At 35.7% G+C, this 18,894-nt stretch overlaps 1 protein-coding gene across 1 annotated transcript; it reads left to right on the top strand.

Annotated features, from left to right (window-relative positions):
- Window positions 1-815: 815 nt before the first annotated feature.
- Window positions 816-15,356, top strand: cycD (cyclin D). The gene is made up of 4 exons (XM_073085737.1): window positions 816-1,261; window positions 2,163-2,378; window positions 4,759-4,915; window positions 13,183-15,356. Exons 1-4 carry the CDS (start codon window positions 1,025-1,027, stop codon window positions 13,464-13,466), a joined length of 894 nt encoding a protein of 297 aa, XP_072941838.1. The 5' UTR covers window positions 816-1,024; the 3' UTR covers window positions 13,467-15,356.
- Window positions 15,357-18,894: the final 3,538 nt, after the last annotated feature.

Consider the following 18,894-nt stretch of genomic DNA (forward strand, 5'->3'; position numbering starts at 1 on the left):
AAAATAATAAGTTTTAATAAAAAAACTCATCCATGCACTTCACATTGTTTCAACTGTTCATCGTTAATCATAATTGTCATTTTTTAATTAAGCAATCCAATTAAATCACGTAATAATCGTAATATGTTGGCACTTATCTTATTTGAGTATCTAGATAACTTTACATAAACCGGTTTGGATATAATTATTTTATACTAGCTGACCCGGCAAACTTTGTATCGCCTCAAAATATATTTATCAAATATATTTCATATAAAATATAGCCTATGTTACTCGTGGATAATGTAGCTTTTGAATGGTGAAAGAATTTTTAAAACATGTTCATCGTTAATCATAATTGTCATTTTTTAATTAAGCAATCCAATTAAATCACGTAATAATCGTAATATGTAGGCACTTACGAGTATCTTATTTGAGTATTTAGATAACTTTACAAAGACCGGTTTGGATATAATTATTTTATAAGAAGGAGGATAAGACCCTCATTCCGAGAGGAGGTTCGCGTCTATTAGTAGATGATGCGTAGATGATGGATGTTAGTTTTATAAATGTCCAAGAATACGTATTACTTATAATTAAACTAAGTATTTACCTTGTAAAATCTTATAAAATTAATTTTAAAGAACTTAAAACTTGCAACTTATAGTAACCGACTGAGGTCCCCTAAAAGTTGAAACCTTAAGTCGTCTGTATTATCTTGTATGAATAGGGTTCCACAATAAGGGCTACAAGACAATGCTAAGGGTGGGGTGGAAGGGTCCGGGTGCACCGCGTTCCGATACAGGCCCTTGCGGTACTCGTAGGTAACGTGGGTTGTTTCACATTCAGTTTCACACTTGCCTGTAGAGCCGCGCGACGTGCGGTGCGTTCCGTGCTTACAAGCTTTCGTGAACTGTAAACACACTCGTAAATAAATAATACGACTACGTACATTAAACTTAAGACACTTTAGTGTATTGAAACAAGGTTTTCAAGGAAGATTTCGTAGTGACAATAACATTTAGTGGAATAGACTGTGATCGAAATGGATTTGTCTTGTGGAGAAAATCTCGAGAACTCTGGAAACCGTAGCAGTAGCAGCGGGAGGCCCGTGGACATGTGCGTCGCAGGTCCGGACCGAGCCCTCGATCGGGACCCACGGCTGCTTCTGAACCTGTTAACTCTTGAGAGATCTCATGCATTACACACAGATTACTTCCAACATGTGCAGATAGATATCCAGCCCTTCATGCGGAAGGTCGTCACTACTTGGATGCTGGAGGTAAGTTCCTAGATTTTCCTTTATATTCAGATAAGTAACATTATAACACTTAAGTGTTAATAACTTCCCTTTTTGTAGAAGCATTAGACTTATACTACTTCCGTCAACAGCTGATTAATATTGAAGTCAATGACCCGAAATTTGTAAGCGCACTTAAGCTTTCTATTCAAATTATCTCAGTTTTTAACAATGGTTCTTTTTGTAGTGTATTCCAGGAATTCATATGTATTTCGAACCTACCCACTTTTGTCATATGATGAGTTAATATTATTTATGCTAAATATGATGATGTAGGTAGGTAGATATTGATATCTTGACTATTAGATATTTTAATAATGATTACTACATTATATTAAACGCATAGGTACTATAAGTCAATATACAAGTCATATAATATAAGTCTATGATTATGTCCATCACTTTGAAGCGTAAATAAAAGCCATAAAAATACACATTCTGCAATGTTTACATGACTTATAATATTTAGGTACTAAAATTAATCCATGTTTATAAACTGAGAATTTCTACGTCCTGTAAGATTTCTGAATCGAACCCCGAATCTTCTGCACAAAGTATGACCACTACTGCCACTACGCTTTACGCCGTATTTACATTCAATACAAGTGGTATCAAGGTGATAATAACCTTTCATTGCCTATTTTACATTTGTCTTAATTTCAACAACTTGCGATTTCGTTAACAAAACTTAATAAATAAATGTGTAATAAAATTTAAGGCTGTGAAAGCCTCCTAAGTGTGTGACGTAGGTATATAATGTACGGCATGGTAAACAATAAACAACGATTGTAAATTGAATAAAGATAAGTCGTTGTCTTCACAGTTACTAACTATTACTGACCCGTTAGTTAATCCGATAGAATAAACCCATGTGTGTCCACAGGTATGCGAGGAGCAACAGTGTGAGGAGCAGGTGTTCCCGCTAGCCGTGAGCTACATGGACAGGTTCCTCGCGCAGCGCGCCATCTCGCGGCAGCAGCTGCAACTGCTCGCCGTCACTGCTCTCCTGCTCGCCTCCAAGTTCCGTCAGTGCCACCCACTCTCGGTGGACCTCCTCTGTGCGTACACCGACAACTCCGTGTACCCTCATGAAGTCCGGGTAAGAAATTATAGATACTATAATAATATATGTAGTTGTGGAGATGATATAAGTATAATCGCCGCAGTTTGAAGGGGCAGAGGACTTTGATTGGATCGGAAATGACATCAATAATTTTGTACGCGTGGGTTTACATATGATCCATTAGCCTGATGTATACTTTGTTACTATGATTACATTTTTGGAGCTACTGCTTCGCTAGTGTCTTGCGCAACAGTACACTACACTTTTTCTTACTTTATACTGTGCAAAAGGTACTTACCCTAAGGTAAGGTAAGTTAACCTATCTATGGAAAGTAAAATGGCTTTGCAAATAAATTAGATTAGAGATAATTGTTTGCTAGACCCAGATGAAAGTAGGCTTTTCAAAAATTCCCTAAATTCTTTCGAATTTCAATAAATCATAATATTACCTTATTTTTATTAGTCTAATTGGCAGTTGGTAGATGGCGTATAACTAATCTATGGGCGTATAATATACTGTAATCATATGTAGATAGGCGAATAGGCGATAGCCCTTCTAATTCTAATGTATTGACCAATGACTAATGTAATCCAAGACATAACGTAAATAATTAGTCTGTTGATTTAAATAATTTATCTACTACCTACTTATCCCATATCTTGAATATGTTTTAATAAAATTGCTTTAAATTAATGTCTAATTACGTATAAATTAATATTTGAAAATGCTATTGCAATATTTATAACTTGTGTGATACGCGCGCAAAAGGTCAATTGCTTGCTATAATGACGCAGTTCACTTTTTACTTCCTGTGGCGACCGCAAGACGGTGTGTATTGCTTTCATTGTCCTGTGAGTGAACTCTATTAGCTGAGTCAAATGTCATTTCTTCACCCCAAAGGGACAGCTTTATATTACCCGTTTCCTTAAAGTGTTGCTTGTGAATTTCCGGCAATTACTTCTTCCGCAGCCAACAATTCTAGGGGCGGACAAGTCTAAGGTAGTGTCCCTTCTTGTGACAAACCGAGTAGGTAACCGCGTGACGAATCGAGCCACTGAATTTCTGCTTTACGCGTTTCCGTCGGAAATGTGGGCGAAGGAACATTGATAGCAATCAAATAAGAAGCTCCTTCGAAGGTACTTCTTGTATATGTGATAGCGGATGTGATAGCTAATAAGGTCATTGTTATATCTACTGTTTAGTATGTAGGTGTTTCCTAGGTTTGCATGTTAGGATTTTGAGATAGTTTCAAACGCTGTAAATTTTCCAAGGTTACGTTTTAATTTTGTATAATGCACAAAAATGTTAGATATAACCATAAGCGACGACCGCAGGCAGGTGTGATTCGGTAAATTAGTGTACCGTCACCAATGCATTTCAAACTTGTCGCATGTTTCTCACGCTATTATAACACCCTTTCCATAGGACACGTTAGTTTGATCGCATTAAGCTCCTCATACAATACTTATCAATAATTTGGCCTGGACGAGCATCTGTTCGACACCTAGTTCTTTAAGTTTGAAATGCTTTGAACTTTGCGAAGGTATTCTAATTTTGACGCCATTTGGAGCGATGAATAATTAAATACCGTGAGAAAAGTATCGTGGAGTCGATGTGCGTTTGATAATACCCACGAAACACCGTATGGCATCGAGGAATACGCTTCCTTCCTCGCAATTAATGCGTGCGATGATCCCGATAACTCGGTATCGCGCATGATAATAAGTTTGAATGTCCAAGTGCGTACGAGTTCCCACAATTATACTTCTTGAAATGTCATGCATGAAATATCGAAAATAGGGTGACGCAATTCACGCTCATCACGTTGTTGTCCTTTTGTCTTGTAATTAAGTATACCTACTTATATCGTATAGTACAAGAAGACTTTCAAAACAATAACATCTAGTGGGGCCGTTATATTCCCACAAGACCCCTTTACTTTCCCCGGATGTCTAAAAATAGTAGTCTTCTAAGGCTTCGTGCAACCTCAGTTAATATAGATAGGTTACAACGCCCAAACGCCCATAACAATTTGATAAGCTTTCCTGCATAAACACAAACCGATTCCTTGGGTAGCCCCTTCTGTTTTGTTTGTAATAGGATTCGCTATTTTTTGCGGTTTCCGTTTGATCCGTCGTGTATGACGGTTACGATTCAGCTGTGGAGAAAACGAAGAGCTATTTATCTGTTCTTCACTACCTTATTTAATTGTATGTCTTTAATGACGCCATTCAAACCTTTGTAATTCATACGATTTATTGCAATGGAAAGAATTGAAAAGGGACTGTTTGAAAGTCATTTTAAGTTTGGCGAAATTCCCTTCGGCGCTGATAGTGTCTACTTGATTGGGTAACTTATCATTGAGACAATACGACTGTTTATCTTCAGTTTTAAGAGGACTGTCATTTGTTTCAGCAATGGGAAGTGATGCTGTTGCAGCGATTGAACTGGCAGTTGTCTATCGCGACCGCATTCGACTTCGTGGAGCCGTTCTTAGCGCGAGTGCCCTGGGGTCGAGCAAATCCTCTGGTCCGCACTCATGCCCTCACGCTCACGTCAGTCTGTTATACCGGTAAGAATATACCTTTATTTTGTATATTAGTATATCATCGTTCACAATATAACATAACAAGTACTATTCACTGAACTTAACGGGAAAATTTCAAGTCGTGCAAAATTTTTCGTAATTATCCGACCTCTAGTAGGTCTCATCATAAAAATTTGGCGAAAGCCCTTGTTTTCAGTGATCTCTACAGATTAGTTTATGTCTACTAATACTTACTAGCTTATTCTAACTTTTTAAGTAATGCTTATGTAGGTTAAAATGTGTTAATTGATTGTAAATTAAGCTTCGTTAGGCGGTTCAGATATATTAGGTTAAGTTCGTCTTCGTTCGAAAGAATTAATTTAAGTAAGAATTGTCTAAGCGTTTTTGTATTATAATAGTCTTATGCGGGCTATTCGTTGCCTTCATGTTACATCATAGTTTGTACAACATGTATCTTTAAACAAATAGCCTTCAAAACGTAAGTAAGTATGTTAAGGACTTTATAGTCTAGCGAGCAATTTCTAGGTCTATTGGACTTACTTTCTTATTTAGAAATTTTATGAAATTATTAGCTGACCCGGCAAACGTTGTATTGCCATATAAATAAAAAATGTTGCGGGTGAATAACCCTTATCACTTAGGGGTATTAAAAAAAGATAGTAGCCGATTCTTAGACCTACTGATTATGCATATAAAATTTGGTGAAAATCGGTAAAGCCGTTTCGGAGGAGTTCGGTAACTTACATTGTGAGACGAGAATTTTATATATAAGAAGACATTCCTCATAAAATTAAAAGAAACAGTAGAATATTTAAAACATATTTTTTGAAAAAAAAAATCCAAAAAATATATCCAAATAATGACTGGGATGGGCGAAAACAAAAGCAATATAATATAGAGTCAATAAACTATTGACTCTACATTGGCTTGTTGATGCCGAGTGTGCGCTGATAACAAGTCTTGTCCTAATCGCCCAAACAGGATTGAAACCCTTGTTTATAATGCGATTGAGTGGTCGCCCTCTAATGGCCATGCATGGGCATTTGGGAGGGTCGCCGGACGCTGTGCTGGCACGCACATGCCAGCACTGATATCGCACACCTTGTGCTTCACCCCTCACTCACCAGCCCCTACCGACACTCCCTTTGTTAAATTATTGCAATTATTGTGTTTTTAGAACAAATAAAAAATGCGCAGTTGGCTTTCAGATGCCTATGTACTTTTTTTTTACAAATTGCTCTATCTAAAAGTTATTTGGTGAAGTTTTACCAATGCACAAAACTTTTGTTTCTCATAATAAATCTGAATTAAGCACTGTAAAAGTTTACAGCTGAAAATATTAATCGTTCCGAAGTACACTACACTCTTACATGTCTGAAATTTCTTTATTGTTTTCTGTATTAATAATAATAATAATAATAATAATATGCTTTATTGTACCCATAAAAGAAATATACACAAGGAAAATTATAATTTTAAAAATACAATAGGCGACCTTATCGCTAATCAGCGATCTCTTCCAGGCAACCTACAGGGTGCGGAGTTAAAGTAACAAGAAATAGAATAAGAGGTAGGGTGCAAATAACAGTTGTAAGGAATAAAATACAAATTTTGGAACAAATTAATGAAAGACATACGTATTAAAAGAAAGGAGCTAGATTTAACAGAGTTGTGACAGATAAAACAAACAAAGAAATAAAATTACACATAGCAAGAGTATATGGGAGAGAAACGAAACAGAGATAGAGTTAGAGCTGACTATAATGACATTTTACTAGATTTTTGAAGGAGCATAGGGATTGAGCATTGCGAATAGATACAGGAAGAGAGTTCCATAGACGGATAGCTGAAACTGTGAAGGATTTCTTATAGTAGGATGTTGAGTGGAATGGAGTAAGGAGAGCATGGTTTTCGGTGGAGCGAAGGGATCGGTCATGGGACAGATGGAGAAACTGAAATCGCTGCTTGAGGTATGGAGGAGAAGTCGGATTAAATAGTACACAATATAGAAGAGATAAAATGTGAGCATTACGGCGAAGGCGAATTGGGAGCCACTTGAGCTTAGCACGATATTCTGAAACATGATCATATTTACGTAAACCAAATATGAACCGTATACATAAATTTTGAAGACGCTCAAGCTTATTTAGTTGCTCCTCAGTAATGTCAGGATAGCACACATCGGCATAGTCAAGTATAGGTAAAAGTAGTGACTGCGCAAGCGTAATTTTAGTGGGAATAGGTAACACATTTTTCAATCTACGAAGAGAGCCCACTGCAGCAAAGAGCTTCTTGCTGACTTCAGTGATCTGTGGTGTCCACGAAAGATGCTGGTCTATGACGATACCTAAATTTCTAACCACGTTACTGTAAGGGATGACATTGTTATCCAGTGTTATTGGAGGTACCTGGTGCCAGTCGATTCTTGAAACCAAACGCGGACTCCCTATGATAATGGCCTGAGATTTAGCAGCATTTAATTTCAATCCATAGGTTTTACTCCAAATTGAAATACAAGTCAGGTCGGAGTTGGTGTTCTTAATGGCATTCTGCAAGTTACTTAGACTAGCATGGTTGTATATCTGCAAATCGTCTGCATATAGATGGTAGAGAGAAGTTAGGTGAAGACTAATAGAATTAATGAAAATAGTAAAAAGGAGGGGTGACAACACGCCACCTTGAGGTACTCCGGCAGTTGTACTCGACCAATTGGAAAAATTGTCATCAATTTGAATACGCTGCCGGCGCCCAAATAAGTAACTACGAAACCAATCAATTGCCGTCGGAGATATGTAGAGAGAACGCAAAACCCCCAAGAGGACGTCAAAATCAACAGTGTTAAAGGCATTGCTGAAATCCAGCAGCGTTAGTACTGTCAACTGTTGATTATCCATCCCCATGCGTATGTCGTCGGTTATTTTTAGCAATGCAGTAGCCGTACTATGTCCTTGGCGGAAACCGGATTGCAAAGGATTTAAAAGAGCATGAGTGGCAAGGAAGGAGCTAAGCTGTTGATGGATGAGGCGCTCTAGGACTTTAGACAGGAAAGGAAGTATGGATATGGGTCTGAAATCGGTAAAGTCGGATGGGTTGGATTTTTTGGGTAAAGGAATAATTACTCGTATATAGTATTACTCGTATAAAGTATTACTCGTATCTACAATGTTACCTATGTTACTCTCATTTCAAATATCTTTGTTTTTTTCCCTCATGTTTACAATATTACCTTTGTTTGTAATTTCATGTATATTTCTACAAAAGTCTTAAAGTAATGGTTATCCTTTATCCTAGTAATTAATATATCCAAGTTAATGGTCTAAGTGTCCTATACTATTCAATAGCGTATAACTATTATCGTTTTAAACTGAATAGTAAAAGAAGTAACAGATAAGCTTTTTAATAACAATACATCGTAAGTTTTACTACTAATACAGTCGTCAGTTTGTTGTTGTAACTGCCCGTGGTATCGCCCAGATGTTTGTGTGTGTAATGTGTTACGATTTTATCTGAACTCAATCTGATTTATGGAATTGACGCCATGTGTACGGGTATGGCACGCCGGGTAATGGGTTCGCAGCGAGTTAAAATAATAAATTCATGGCAATACATGGTAATTGTATGTATGGTTATGTGTATTTGTTAGTTACTTTCATACTGCGATTTTAATGGACCTTTTTAATTTAAATTTGAGAATGTCATGATGATATTTTAGCTTAAATATGTTTTAAATATTTACAATTTAAAAGTACTTATTTATATTATGACAAGTAATAAAATAATTTGGCTCTCTATACAATTTCATATGAGTTTTAAGAAAGAAATAGATTCATTTAACCCTATATGCCCCTATGATCTTTTTAATACTGATAAACTTTTATTTATTGATGTCAATGTCTTATCCCCTACTTAGATCGCTTAAGTTTCGGGTGCAGTAATTATAATAAATTTACATACTTGTTGTTGATTTAATTAAACCAAAGTTCTATCCTCATTAAAGTATTTGTATCCCAATATTGGACATGGAACTTTATCTTGAAAAGGTTAACAAATACGTTTTACTTATGTAATTTTAATTTAGCAAAGTATTTACACATTTGTCCCATTGAAAAATACCTATTTTTATTCTGTATTTATTATCTATGGTCCTGTCTATAAAATACTATTCCCTTTATTCAAAGTAGACATTAATTATATGGTAAATGTTATTTGTAAACTTGCCTTACGTGGGCTTTTTGCTTGAAAGTTCAAAGGTAACGTTGAATCGAATGGACAATTAGTAAGTACAAGTAAGGGACGGAGAGCGGAAGTAGTATAATTGTTGATTGCTTGGTGTATTGCTCAAGGTGTGAATAGGTTAATAGCACTGTTTGAACCCTAAGGTTTCTCCCGTTCTGATAGCGGAGTTCATTTTTGATGCATACGTAATTTGAGTAGCAGTAACGACCACGGTTTTATGTTAAACTGGTTGTTGGCTTTCAGCTAAGTTTATTTACGACTTAGAAACTTGTTTGCAGTTATATTTATTAGGGAATTGCTTGTAGAAAATAATATTTAAGTGCAATAAATATTTACTTGGGAAACTATATCCTAATTAAGTCAACAGTTAATAAATGGCGAAAAGTAAAAATAATATCTTTGCGTTCTACAGGTATTTAGATTTTCTAAATTATGTATAAGAGTGAAAACATTTTATACAGTAAGTTTGAAATTGAGCGGCAGTATAAAATACACTTAACTCGTACCTTACTGAAATTTCTATACAATTTACTCCATAGTTTACTCACCATGGCAACATAGTCAAATCATTGAATTTGACCTACCCCATAAGATTTAAAAATAAACCCAAAGACACGATTGGTAAGCGTTACGCAAAACTGGGTGCTTTACATTTGATTTTCTTTTATAATTCAAGTAACCGTGTCAGGGACGCGGTGACTTATGACGAGTCCGAGCACTGGGGAGCAAGCGCCAGCTGAGCCGGGACAATGCGCGAAGACGTCCCGCGGCCATTGTTCAGCTCCTGGCTGTCTCGACCTCGCAATAAAGGACCCTAAGACCGTCTCGACGCGCACCTGGCGTTTACCCGAAGCTATCTAACGCGATTTAGCTGCCTCAAATCTCAAAGTAGTCCCGAATAAACTCGCATTTCCGCTCTAACCCTTCCGATTTGGTTCCGATGTAAGCGTAGGTTCCTATTACAGTTTTTGTCATCTTCCGCTGCGAGATACACAGGTAAAAAGAGATAATGATCTGTCTTAAAATGAAGAACGCATTGCATAATTCAGAATCTTGCGATAATGGTTATAGTGTCTTAAGTTACAGCAACTTAAAGCTTTATAGTAGTTGTGAATAGATATGTTCTAACTCGGTATTCTAGTTTTAGGGCGTGGTAACGTTTCTGTGATAAATATCAGACAAAACTTTTTTTCTTGCTTGGGCGTTTGTTACTGGTCAGATATCTATGGGCGACAGTGACCACTTAATATCAGCTGGACTACGTGCCCATTTGTCTCTTACATTACCCAAAAAGTATATTGAACCCTATACAACACTCAGTAACTAGTTTCCCACGGCTAGACAATACCATTTTTGCGACCCTTGCACTTCTGCACAATTTGCACAAGGATTCACTATTGGGGCACAACAGGTTTCACAAACGGAACTTAACGGTTCCTGGAGACAGTTAGAAAACGTTCATTTGCTGGCAATTAGAAGGGTAAGACGAGGGTGTAGTCTTCGCGGCCCCTTGGCGTCAGCAGATGTTGAGTCCAACCAACTGACGGGCAACCTGTCGCGCAACGGATCGCGCCGGTCCGTTGCCCCGCGAACAGATTATGACCGATACGCGATCGGATATTGTTTTAAATTACTGATAAGCTTGTTAGTGAGGGCGACGGTAGAAAAATGTTCCGGTGTATGGAAAGGATTTTGTACCTTACGACCTTATGTCGATATTAACGATCTATCCAATGTTTTGTGTATCAATTTCATCTTTGGTAACGTAAACGATATTTGACAATGTTACCAAAAGATCGATCGAAGATCTTTCCTAAGCCAAAATAGGATAGACTATTAATAACGGACACTAGTGGTTTGAATAGGTTCCTTTAGAGCGCAAAGGATTAAAACTATTTATAATTTACTGGTAAGATTAATGCAATCTTGTCCGTTAAAACATTATTATTTCATAACGACCACGAGAATATTTTAAGTTTTTGCAACGCGTCTAGGAAAACGTTAGCGGACGTTACTTTCTCGGATTCGATTTTCTTCGGGAGGGGCATAAATTAATTTGCAATACATAGCTATAACGAACTCTTTTTTCCTACGAAGGAGACGAGCTTGAATTACGATTAAGTAGGTGAGTAGTCAGTGGGCGCTTTTTCTGATTAAAGTTATGACGCGGTCGCGTGTTACGATAGAGCTTTTTCTTTAGAGCAAATAGCTAGCGTGAAGAAACTTGTAAGGGCATCGTAAGGAAGGGTGTAGGTGGGCAGTGACCCCTCGCTTGTGCTTGCACGGAGGCAGCGAACGCAAGGGTCGCCAGGTGTCGTCACATCTGCCGCACATTCGGCACGCCTTCACCCAACGCGACTTTACCAAGTGTATCAAGTTGTTTTGCTTCATTGATTCGATGTCGTCACCAGGGAATTTGTATTCGTAAGAAATTTTATTTCGATTTGGATCGACTGGATGAAATTATTAGGATCTTGAGCTACTTTGACAATATGAAAATTTATAACGATGCTATTCGTGATTTGGTATTTTTCCTTGCTTACTTGAAATCAAAACAATCTGATAGGAACGGATAGGAATAAGGCTCTAACACGTGCGTTTTGCCTTTCTATCTTAATTTTTTATGACTTTTGCCTAACAACGTAGTACTAGAATTGGAACTTAGTCGCTGCAATTCCTTACTCCGTAATCTGCTTATAATACTGGTAACATAATAAATAAACATAGTGTTATACCTAAGTCTGCGGCATGATGTGCCTACTAATATGGCTTCTTTATCTATTTTAATATTAAGAGGTTAACTGCATAATGTTTTTTTATGAATTAATCAATACTTACACCCATGACAGTAGTCTTATTGCAGCTTTATTTAGCTTAGTTAGCTCGATAAAGGTTAAGACAACTTTTTAATTAGAACTATCAGACGTTGGAATAATAGGTCAAAGTATTATAAGGCATTCGAGTGCGTAAGATTGGCTAGGTGACTTGGGTACAAAACTTTCAAGGCTAACAATAGGGTCCCCTTTTCGTCAAGCAAAATTGCAGCTGCGCTCTCACTTAGAAGACGTAAGATGTAAATTACCATTATTCGGGGTCCATTGTCCTCGGGTAGGTAGGCACAAAGATGTGGACTGGGACTGTGTGCACAAATCTCGCAGCTGTTCCATTTTCCTTCCTTATTCTTAACAACAACAATGCGCAACGTATATGCATTGTGCAAATGTATCGGGATGATTTTTTGCACGTTTTTATTCGATATTTACTTGGTGACTTATGTTTTGATGTTGAGAACTGTGTGGCGATTTTTTTATCATAATAATGTTACTTCTTCCTTCGTGGTTTGATTCTCCGTTTCTACAGGGCGACATTATTAAGAATAGTTAGTTTAAAGATTTTACTCAGAGATATAACTCCGTATCTCAATCATAAGTCGCTCCGTTTAATGTTATGTGTAATATTCGTATGTAATGTTCAATGCCAGATGTACAGAGGCTCAAGGCGGATTTGAATCTTGTTTTATTTTTCGATTCGTAAGATTATAAGATATAAACAAAAATGCAAGGACGCACGAGATGCAAGGTGTCCGGCCACCTGTCCGCGGTTATTATCTCAACAGATGTGTTCTACCTGCGCCTGCGCCGCGTCGGTGTCCATCGCCGAAATACTACTCTATAAAAAGAATCACGCAAGCAATATGTGTTTGATGAATATTTTGTCCATTAAAGTGGAGATTTGAAATTAAAAATTGTTTAATCACAGAATTTCAGATGTATTTTATAATCAATATAAAATTTAATGCTGTAAAGTTTTATGGCATTCAATTTAGTACACTATCACGAACCACTTAGAGGCTATTTTTGCAACTCTTTTTAATTATTAGTCTTAAATCCCCTGAAATATCTAATTGTTCTAATGTGTGTTTCTAGTAAAATATTACGTATTCGCTTATTTTAGAATTAATATACTCGTATATAAATAGATATAAAAGTAAATCTGTGTACAAGTTCCGGTATTATTGTAATTTTATATTAATGTAATGTTTTTTTTGTTAACAGAGACGGAATTCTTGTTGGTACCGCCGTCGCTAATCGCAGCGGCATGTATCACGGCAGCTGCACGAGGATTGCGTGTGAGGATGGCCGTCAGCGACCTGTGCGCCCTCACGAGGACGCCGCCGGCCGCCGCCGAGCTGGTCGCCAGACACGTCGAGCGCGTGCTCGCCAGGGAGACACAGCCACAGGAACCCAGGACCCGACACGTCCAACCCACCAAGCAACCTTCACAGGACCAAACGCAACTCCCCAATACCCCCACCGATGTCCAAGACGTCCGATTTTGATGCACACGTGTATTTTTAAGATTTACAACAATGTCTACTGTTATACAAGTTACGATAATGTCTTTCCTAAACAAATATCGAGTCAATTGATCTCGTCGATATTAAAGGAATTGTTGTGAATCGAGTAGAAAGGTTTTTTCGGCGAGTACCGGTAGTTTTTTGATGCGCACCTGGGGTGTACAAAAAGTTGGAGATAGACAATTTTTTTTCAGGGCATATTCGGATGGTATTAAAGGAGGATTGTTCATTGATCTCAAATTATTTTTATGTACAATATTGCTATATAATAGATTCGCGTTATTTATTATAGGAGACTTAATTGTTCTTTACCTAACCGATTTACAGAGTTGCATTGCGCTTGTTATATTTATACCTATAAATTCGATCTCCATTGATTCCAAAAATAAATTATAAGACTATTTATTATATTCTACTAACAGCCGATCCATGAAGTAATGTGTTGTGTATTTTTACCATACAACAAATATACATAAGAACATTTTAACACATGTCTGTTTGTTTTTTGATAAGGATGAAATGTTATATAGATTCCATTATGTGAATATTGTAAGGACATGATTTTTGTGTGGTTTGTATGATCGTAATTATATTTTAAGATCTCAAATTGTAGCAAATTCCAAATGTCTGTACCTATAGCGTAATTGTGTTTAGTTTTGATAACGAGTTAAAATGTTAAATTTTGTATGTAATATTTATTTAGGTCGATGTTAAGTTTTAGTAAATTCTAGTCAATGTTTTACACATTCCTGTTTTCGACCAAACTTTATGTAGAATTAGGTAGTGAATAAGGATAATGTTTAATGTATTGAAAGAAGCGATGTATTTTCGTATAAGTAAATCGTAAATTAAGTGCACATTAACATTTTAATGTACAACAATACTCATTAAGTAGATACTAGGTAAGAAATATGAGGCAAGTGTGGAACTTCCAGTGTTGCTCAACTATTTTTTAACGGTGTAAAATATAGGTATAGTTTGACAAACTTTTTTATGCGTGCGGTGGGAGCGCTACTAGCCATCATAATGTTGCTAGTTTGTCAAAAATATGTAGAAGTGAAAAAGTTTAACGATTCATTTTGTCAATATTTAACATATTATGCCTCTTTAAGTAATATCTTGAAATAACTAATTTAACGGTATTAAGTACGCGATTGTTTAAATTCAAAAACAAATCTCTTTACTTGGGTAAATATAAAAATCGCTAATGAACCTGACAACACACGACCATAGACAATAAATAATAGGTAGATGTTTTCGAAAGTGCGCTACATGCACAGATAAGTTTGTCAAACTACAAAATACATTGGAAGTTCCGGTGTTCGTTTGTAAGAAGTGGCGAGGCGCGTCGATCGTTACGCGGCGTTGATTAAACTAATTAAAACCATCTAATAACCGAGCTTTCAAGTTTCTCCTGGCATTGTATTGTAAGCTTTTATAAATGTTAATTTTAATAGTTGCATCTGACGAGTTAAATTGCTGTTTCTGTTATTTTTTACTAAACTGGTTATAGAATTAAGTATGTAGATGAACAAACGAATTTTCTTCATAGATACTTTTTGTTTGTATTCAAAAGTTTTCTTTTATTACAAAAGATAAAAATATTTTAAATTAATATTTTCTCGGTTATTATTAAACGCCGCTAAAGTTAGTAACAATTGAAATAATATCCAGTAATACTCGTAATAAAGTTTGAATAAGTAACTTAAATTATCTTATGTTGAAAGTTTGTTGTTTTATTGCCAGTAAATCATCAACGACTTTTTATATTTTGCTTTTGTATAGTTTTTAGGATTATATTAGTCTATTGTAGCTGTAATGAGGTAGAGATCTGGTGAATTTGTTGTATAAAATAAAAAAGTAAAAAAAATCTTTAAATTAAAATGTATGAAGTTTGATTATTACCTATTTTTAACACGCTTTTATTAGCTTGGGTTGTATGTATGTATGTATGTATGTATGTATGTATGTAGGAATGTATGTAAGTAACAAGTAACGGAATCTTTGAACCCGATTTCTATCCACTTTGAACGTTCGGTTTAATTCAAAATTTTGAAGAATTATCAAAAACCGATGACAATAGACGATTTTAATTATTTTGTACCATTGTCCTTATCAACATCCTCAGGATTAACGATTTTTGAGGCCAGATTGTTCGAGCGCCTTAGAGAAAGTTCATCGCAAGTTACTAGATTGCAAATAATTAATGCTTTTTAGTTTCAATACCCGTTATAGCGTGATTTTTAGTTTAGAGAATAATAATGTTATTTCCCTATAACTCAAATGTTCTGAAACACATAATATAATGCCCTCTTGTAGAATGATTTTTAGGATTCCGTACTCAAAGGGTTCTTATCAACATCCTCAGGATTAACAATTTTCGAGGCGAAATTGTTCAAGCGTCTTAGAGAAAGTTAATCGCAAAGTTACTAGATTTCAACAATTATTGCTTTTTAGTTCTGTTATAGCGGAATTTTTAGTTTTGAAAATAATAATGTTATTTCCCTATAACTCAAATGATCTGAAACATTTCTCCCCATAACGCCCTCTTGTAGAATGATTTTTAGGATTCCGTACTCAAAGGGTGAAATGAAACCCTCCGCTGTCTGTACGTGTGTCACTGGGCTTTATCTCTTAAACCGTAATAAGTAGATAGACACTTGATTTTTTACAAACGATGCATAAAGGTGGTCGCTATAATAACAAATACTAAAAATTAATAAAATAAATATTGTTCAAAAAACTAAAAAATATGCTTTTATGATAAAATCAACTAAAAAGTAGAAAATAATTTTCAATCTAAGAATCAATTAAGGAACAGTAAATAGTATAATTGTGGAAAAAGTGTGGGGCGCTTTTCGAACCTGATAAATGGAGCAAGCACCCCACGCCTTTTTCACAATTATACCATTTACTGTTCCTTAATTGATTCTTAGATTCAAAATTATTTTCTACTTTTTAGTTGATTTTACCATAAAAGCGTGTTTTTTTAGTTTTCTGAACTATATTTATTAGTATCAAACAAAGATGATATACGATAACGGAAAAAACTTAATATCTATATAACATAGGTATTAAGTATTTTCCTGTATCACAAAGACGAATTCAATTTCATACCGACTTAAAAGAGAAAAATAAATTCATCATTTAAATATCAGAACGGGTGACCGCTCCGCCACGCGGGTCGTCAATGTAATTTATCCACCTTCAGATTCCACAAATGATTTTAAACCGTAGTGTGCGTGACAGGTGCACGTTAGGGACGAGTAGGTACTTACGACTAATATGTGATATGTCTGCCTGTGGCTTAACTAGTGGCCAGAAAACGAATGCCGTTTAATCGATTTTTTGACGTTTTCTTGAAAGTGAATAGTCGAATAGTCTACTAGTCTGCTTTATTTATTTGGAACGACAAATGTGCATTCTTGCTGACGATAAGTGGTCAATTCCACCCATACTTATGATAATGCAATCCCAAAAAGGAGTCCTACCTGACGTCGAAACACAGTTACCGTACTGTCCGGGAGACTAACTATAAGTTAAAAAGTATTTGATATAACATCTTTGTTTTATAATACGCCTACACATTTATACTTTTATAATTTATAAGAGGTATATGGCATCCCTATTAAGATAAAAGTAAAAGGAAACAAGTAAAAACGAACATTTTATTTATTTATTTATTTATTTTATTTATTTATTTTTAATTAAAAGTGGGATTTTTTCGCTGGGCGAACACATCATCCCGTACAAACAAACTATTAAGCAATTCATCTCATAACATTGTATAAAACGAGTACATACTTTTAAAATATTTTAAATTGCGCACATACGGAGTTTCTTTCGTCACTTCCTCTCCATAACGAACCACTATCCAAAGCGGTGGTATTTTGTTAATGTAACGAACATTTTATAATTATTGAAGACCTATAAATATATAGGGGTCTGGTGTTTTACCGTAGAACTGGCTAATGCTAAGCAAGAGATTCTGAAAAAGAGATGGAAGCAGCGAATAGACCTGCTTCATGTTGACTTGTCAATGGGTATCTATTACGGAACACAAAAAACTAGGTATCTATTATAATCATAGGTCCATATAGGTGCCATGGATTCACATAAAGACGGAATAAACGAACACTCAAGAGACTCAGAAAATAATTATTAATTCATTTGTTTTGCCGGGGATCGAACCTGGACCCTACTGAGCATCAGACCGGTAGCATCATCCTTTCGATTAAGCGTATCAGGCAGGTAGACTAGGTAGGTAGGCAGGAGGTAGGTTCTTTATATAATTGACATAACTAAGAATTGTGAAGAGCTTTCTGCTTTATTAGAATGGCAATGCTTGTTATAAGGAATAGACACATCGTTAGTGCTTCCTCTGCTGAAATTGTAAGTTCGCACTTTTTAGTTTATTCTAGCATTTTATACGAGTGTTAATGCTTTTAAAGTCCAAGAAAATAAAGGCACTTAATTACTAAGAAAATACTTAAACGAGAACACATGAAATCTGTAAAGTTCGTAAGCAGGAGCTTTTTATTATGTTAAGCTTAACAATTTTAAAGTTAGACTAAAGAGCGCCATCTGTTTACACTAAGATAAACGAATTGGTCATTTTGACCAACTTCTGTATCTGTATCGCTGTGGTTTAAGCTCGGGATATGAATACATGACACGTTACTTTCATATATGACAATAGATGGCGCCATCAAACGACGCGAGATCGTTTATTAGTTTGTTGCTAGAGGGCGCTTGTTAGTAGAAAAGGGCTCTGGAAATATGTAGCTCATAAAGAAATGCCGGATTTTATAAAATGGAATGAGATATATTTAAAACAGATCAGGAAGCCTACAACCATCTTTTAAAAACCATAATAGTTCAGGAAAGTTTTATTTCCTCCTTAAAACAGTAAAATATTCCGTCATACACAGTTGAACAAACTTAAACCCTTATTAATTTTTCGCTTATTCATTGTATAAAACCAACTGAAATTGTATGACAATTTTGCTTAAAAATGTTAAATTTCCTGCAAAAAAAGTAAAAGTATAATTAAATTAATATTGCTTTTAGAGATGGTAATAACCCCCCAGAGATTGTTTTTAGTACGTAATGTTTTCTAAAAAGTGTATCTATTAATTATATAACGGACTGCAAGAAGTACTTTCTTGGACTATGCAATATATTTATATGCCGAGGATTTTTTTATAGGTTTATAAAGGGGAACGAACATTTTATATTAAATTTAAAGTTTTTGCGACAATCCTTGAAATAAATAAGGAATAAAAGATTTCCCAAAACAATCTTTAAAATGAAAGGTGGTATGTTTCGACCACGCCTATGTATTTCTACCTGGGTTTCGGTGGAAGGGTTCCTATGGTTGCAATGGTATCTTTGATACATGTCTTATTCT

This window comes from Epargyreus clarus, unplaced genomic scaffold, assembly GCF_041222505.1.
Source record: "Epargyreus clarus isolate Ecla_fem2 unplaced genomic scaffold, WU_Ecla_fem_2.2 ptg000023l, whole genome shotgun sequence".
NCBI lineage: Eukaryota > Metazoa > Arthropoda > Insecta > Lepidoptera > Hesperiidae > Epargyreus > Epargyreus clarus.

Coding starts and splice junctions, on each gene's coding strand:
- cycD (XM_073085737.1), top strand. CDS start 1,025: ATGGATTTGTCTTGTGGAGAAAATCTCGAGAACTCTGGAAACCGTAGC. Junction 1,262..2,162: donor TCACTACTTGGATGCTGGAG/GTAAGTTCCTAG, acceptor GTGTGTCCACAG/GTATGCGAGGAGCAACAGTG. Junction 4,916..13,182: donor CACGTCAGTCTGTTATACCG/GTAAGAATATAC, acceptor TTTTGTTAACAG/AGACGGAATTCTTGTTGGTA.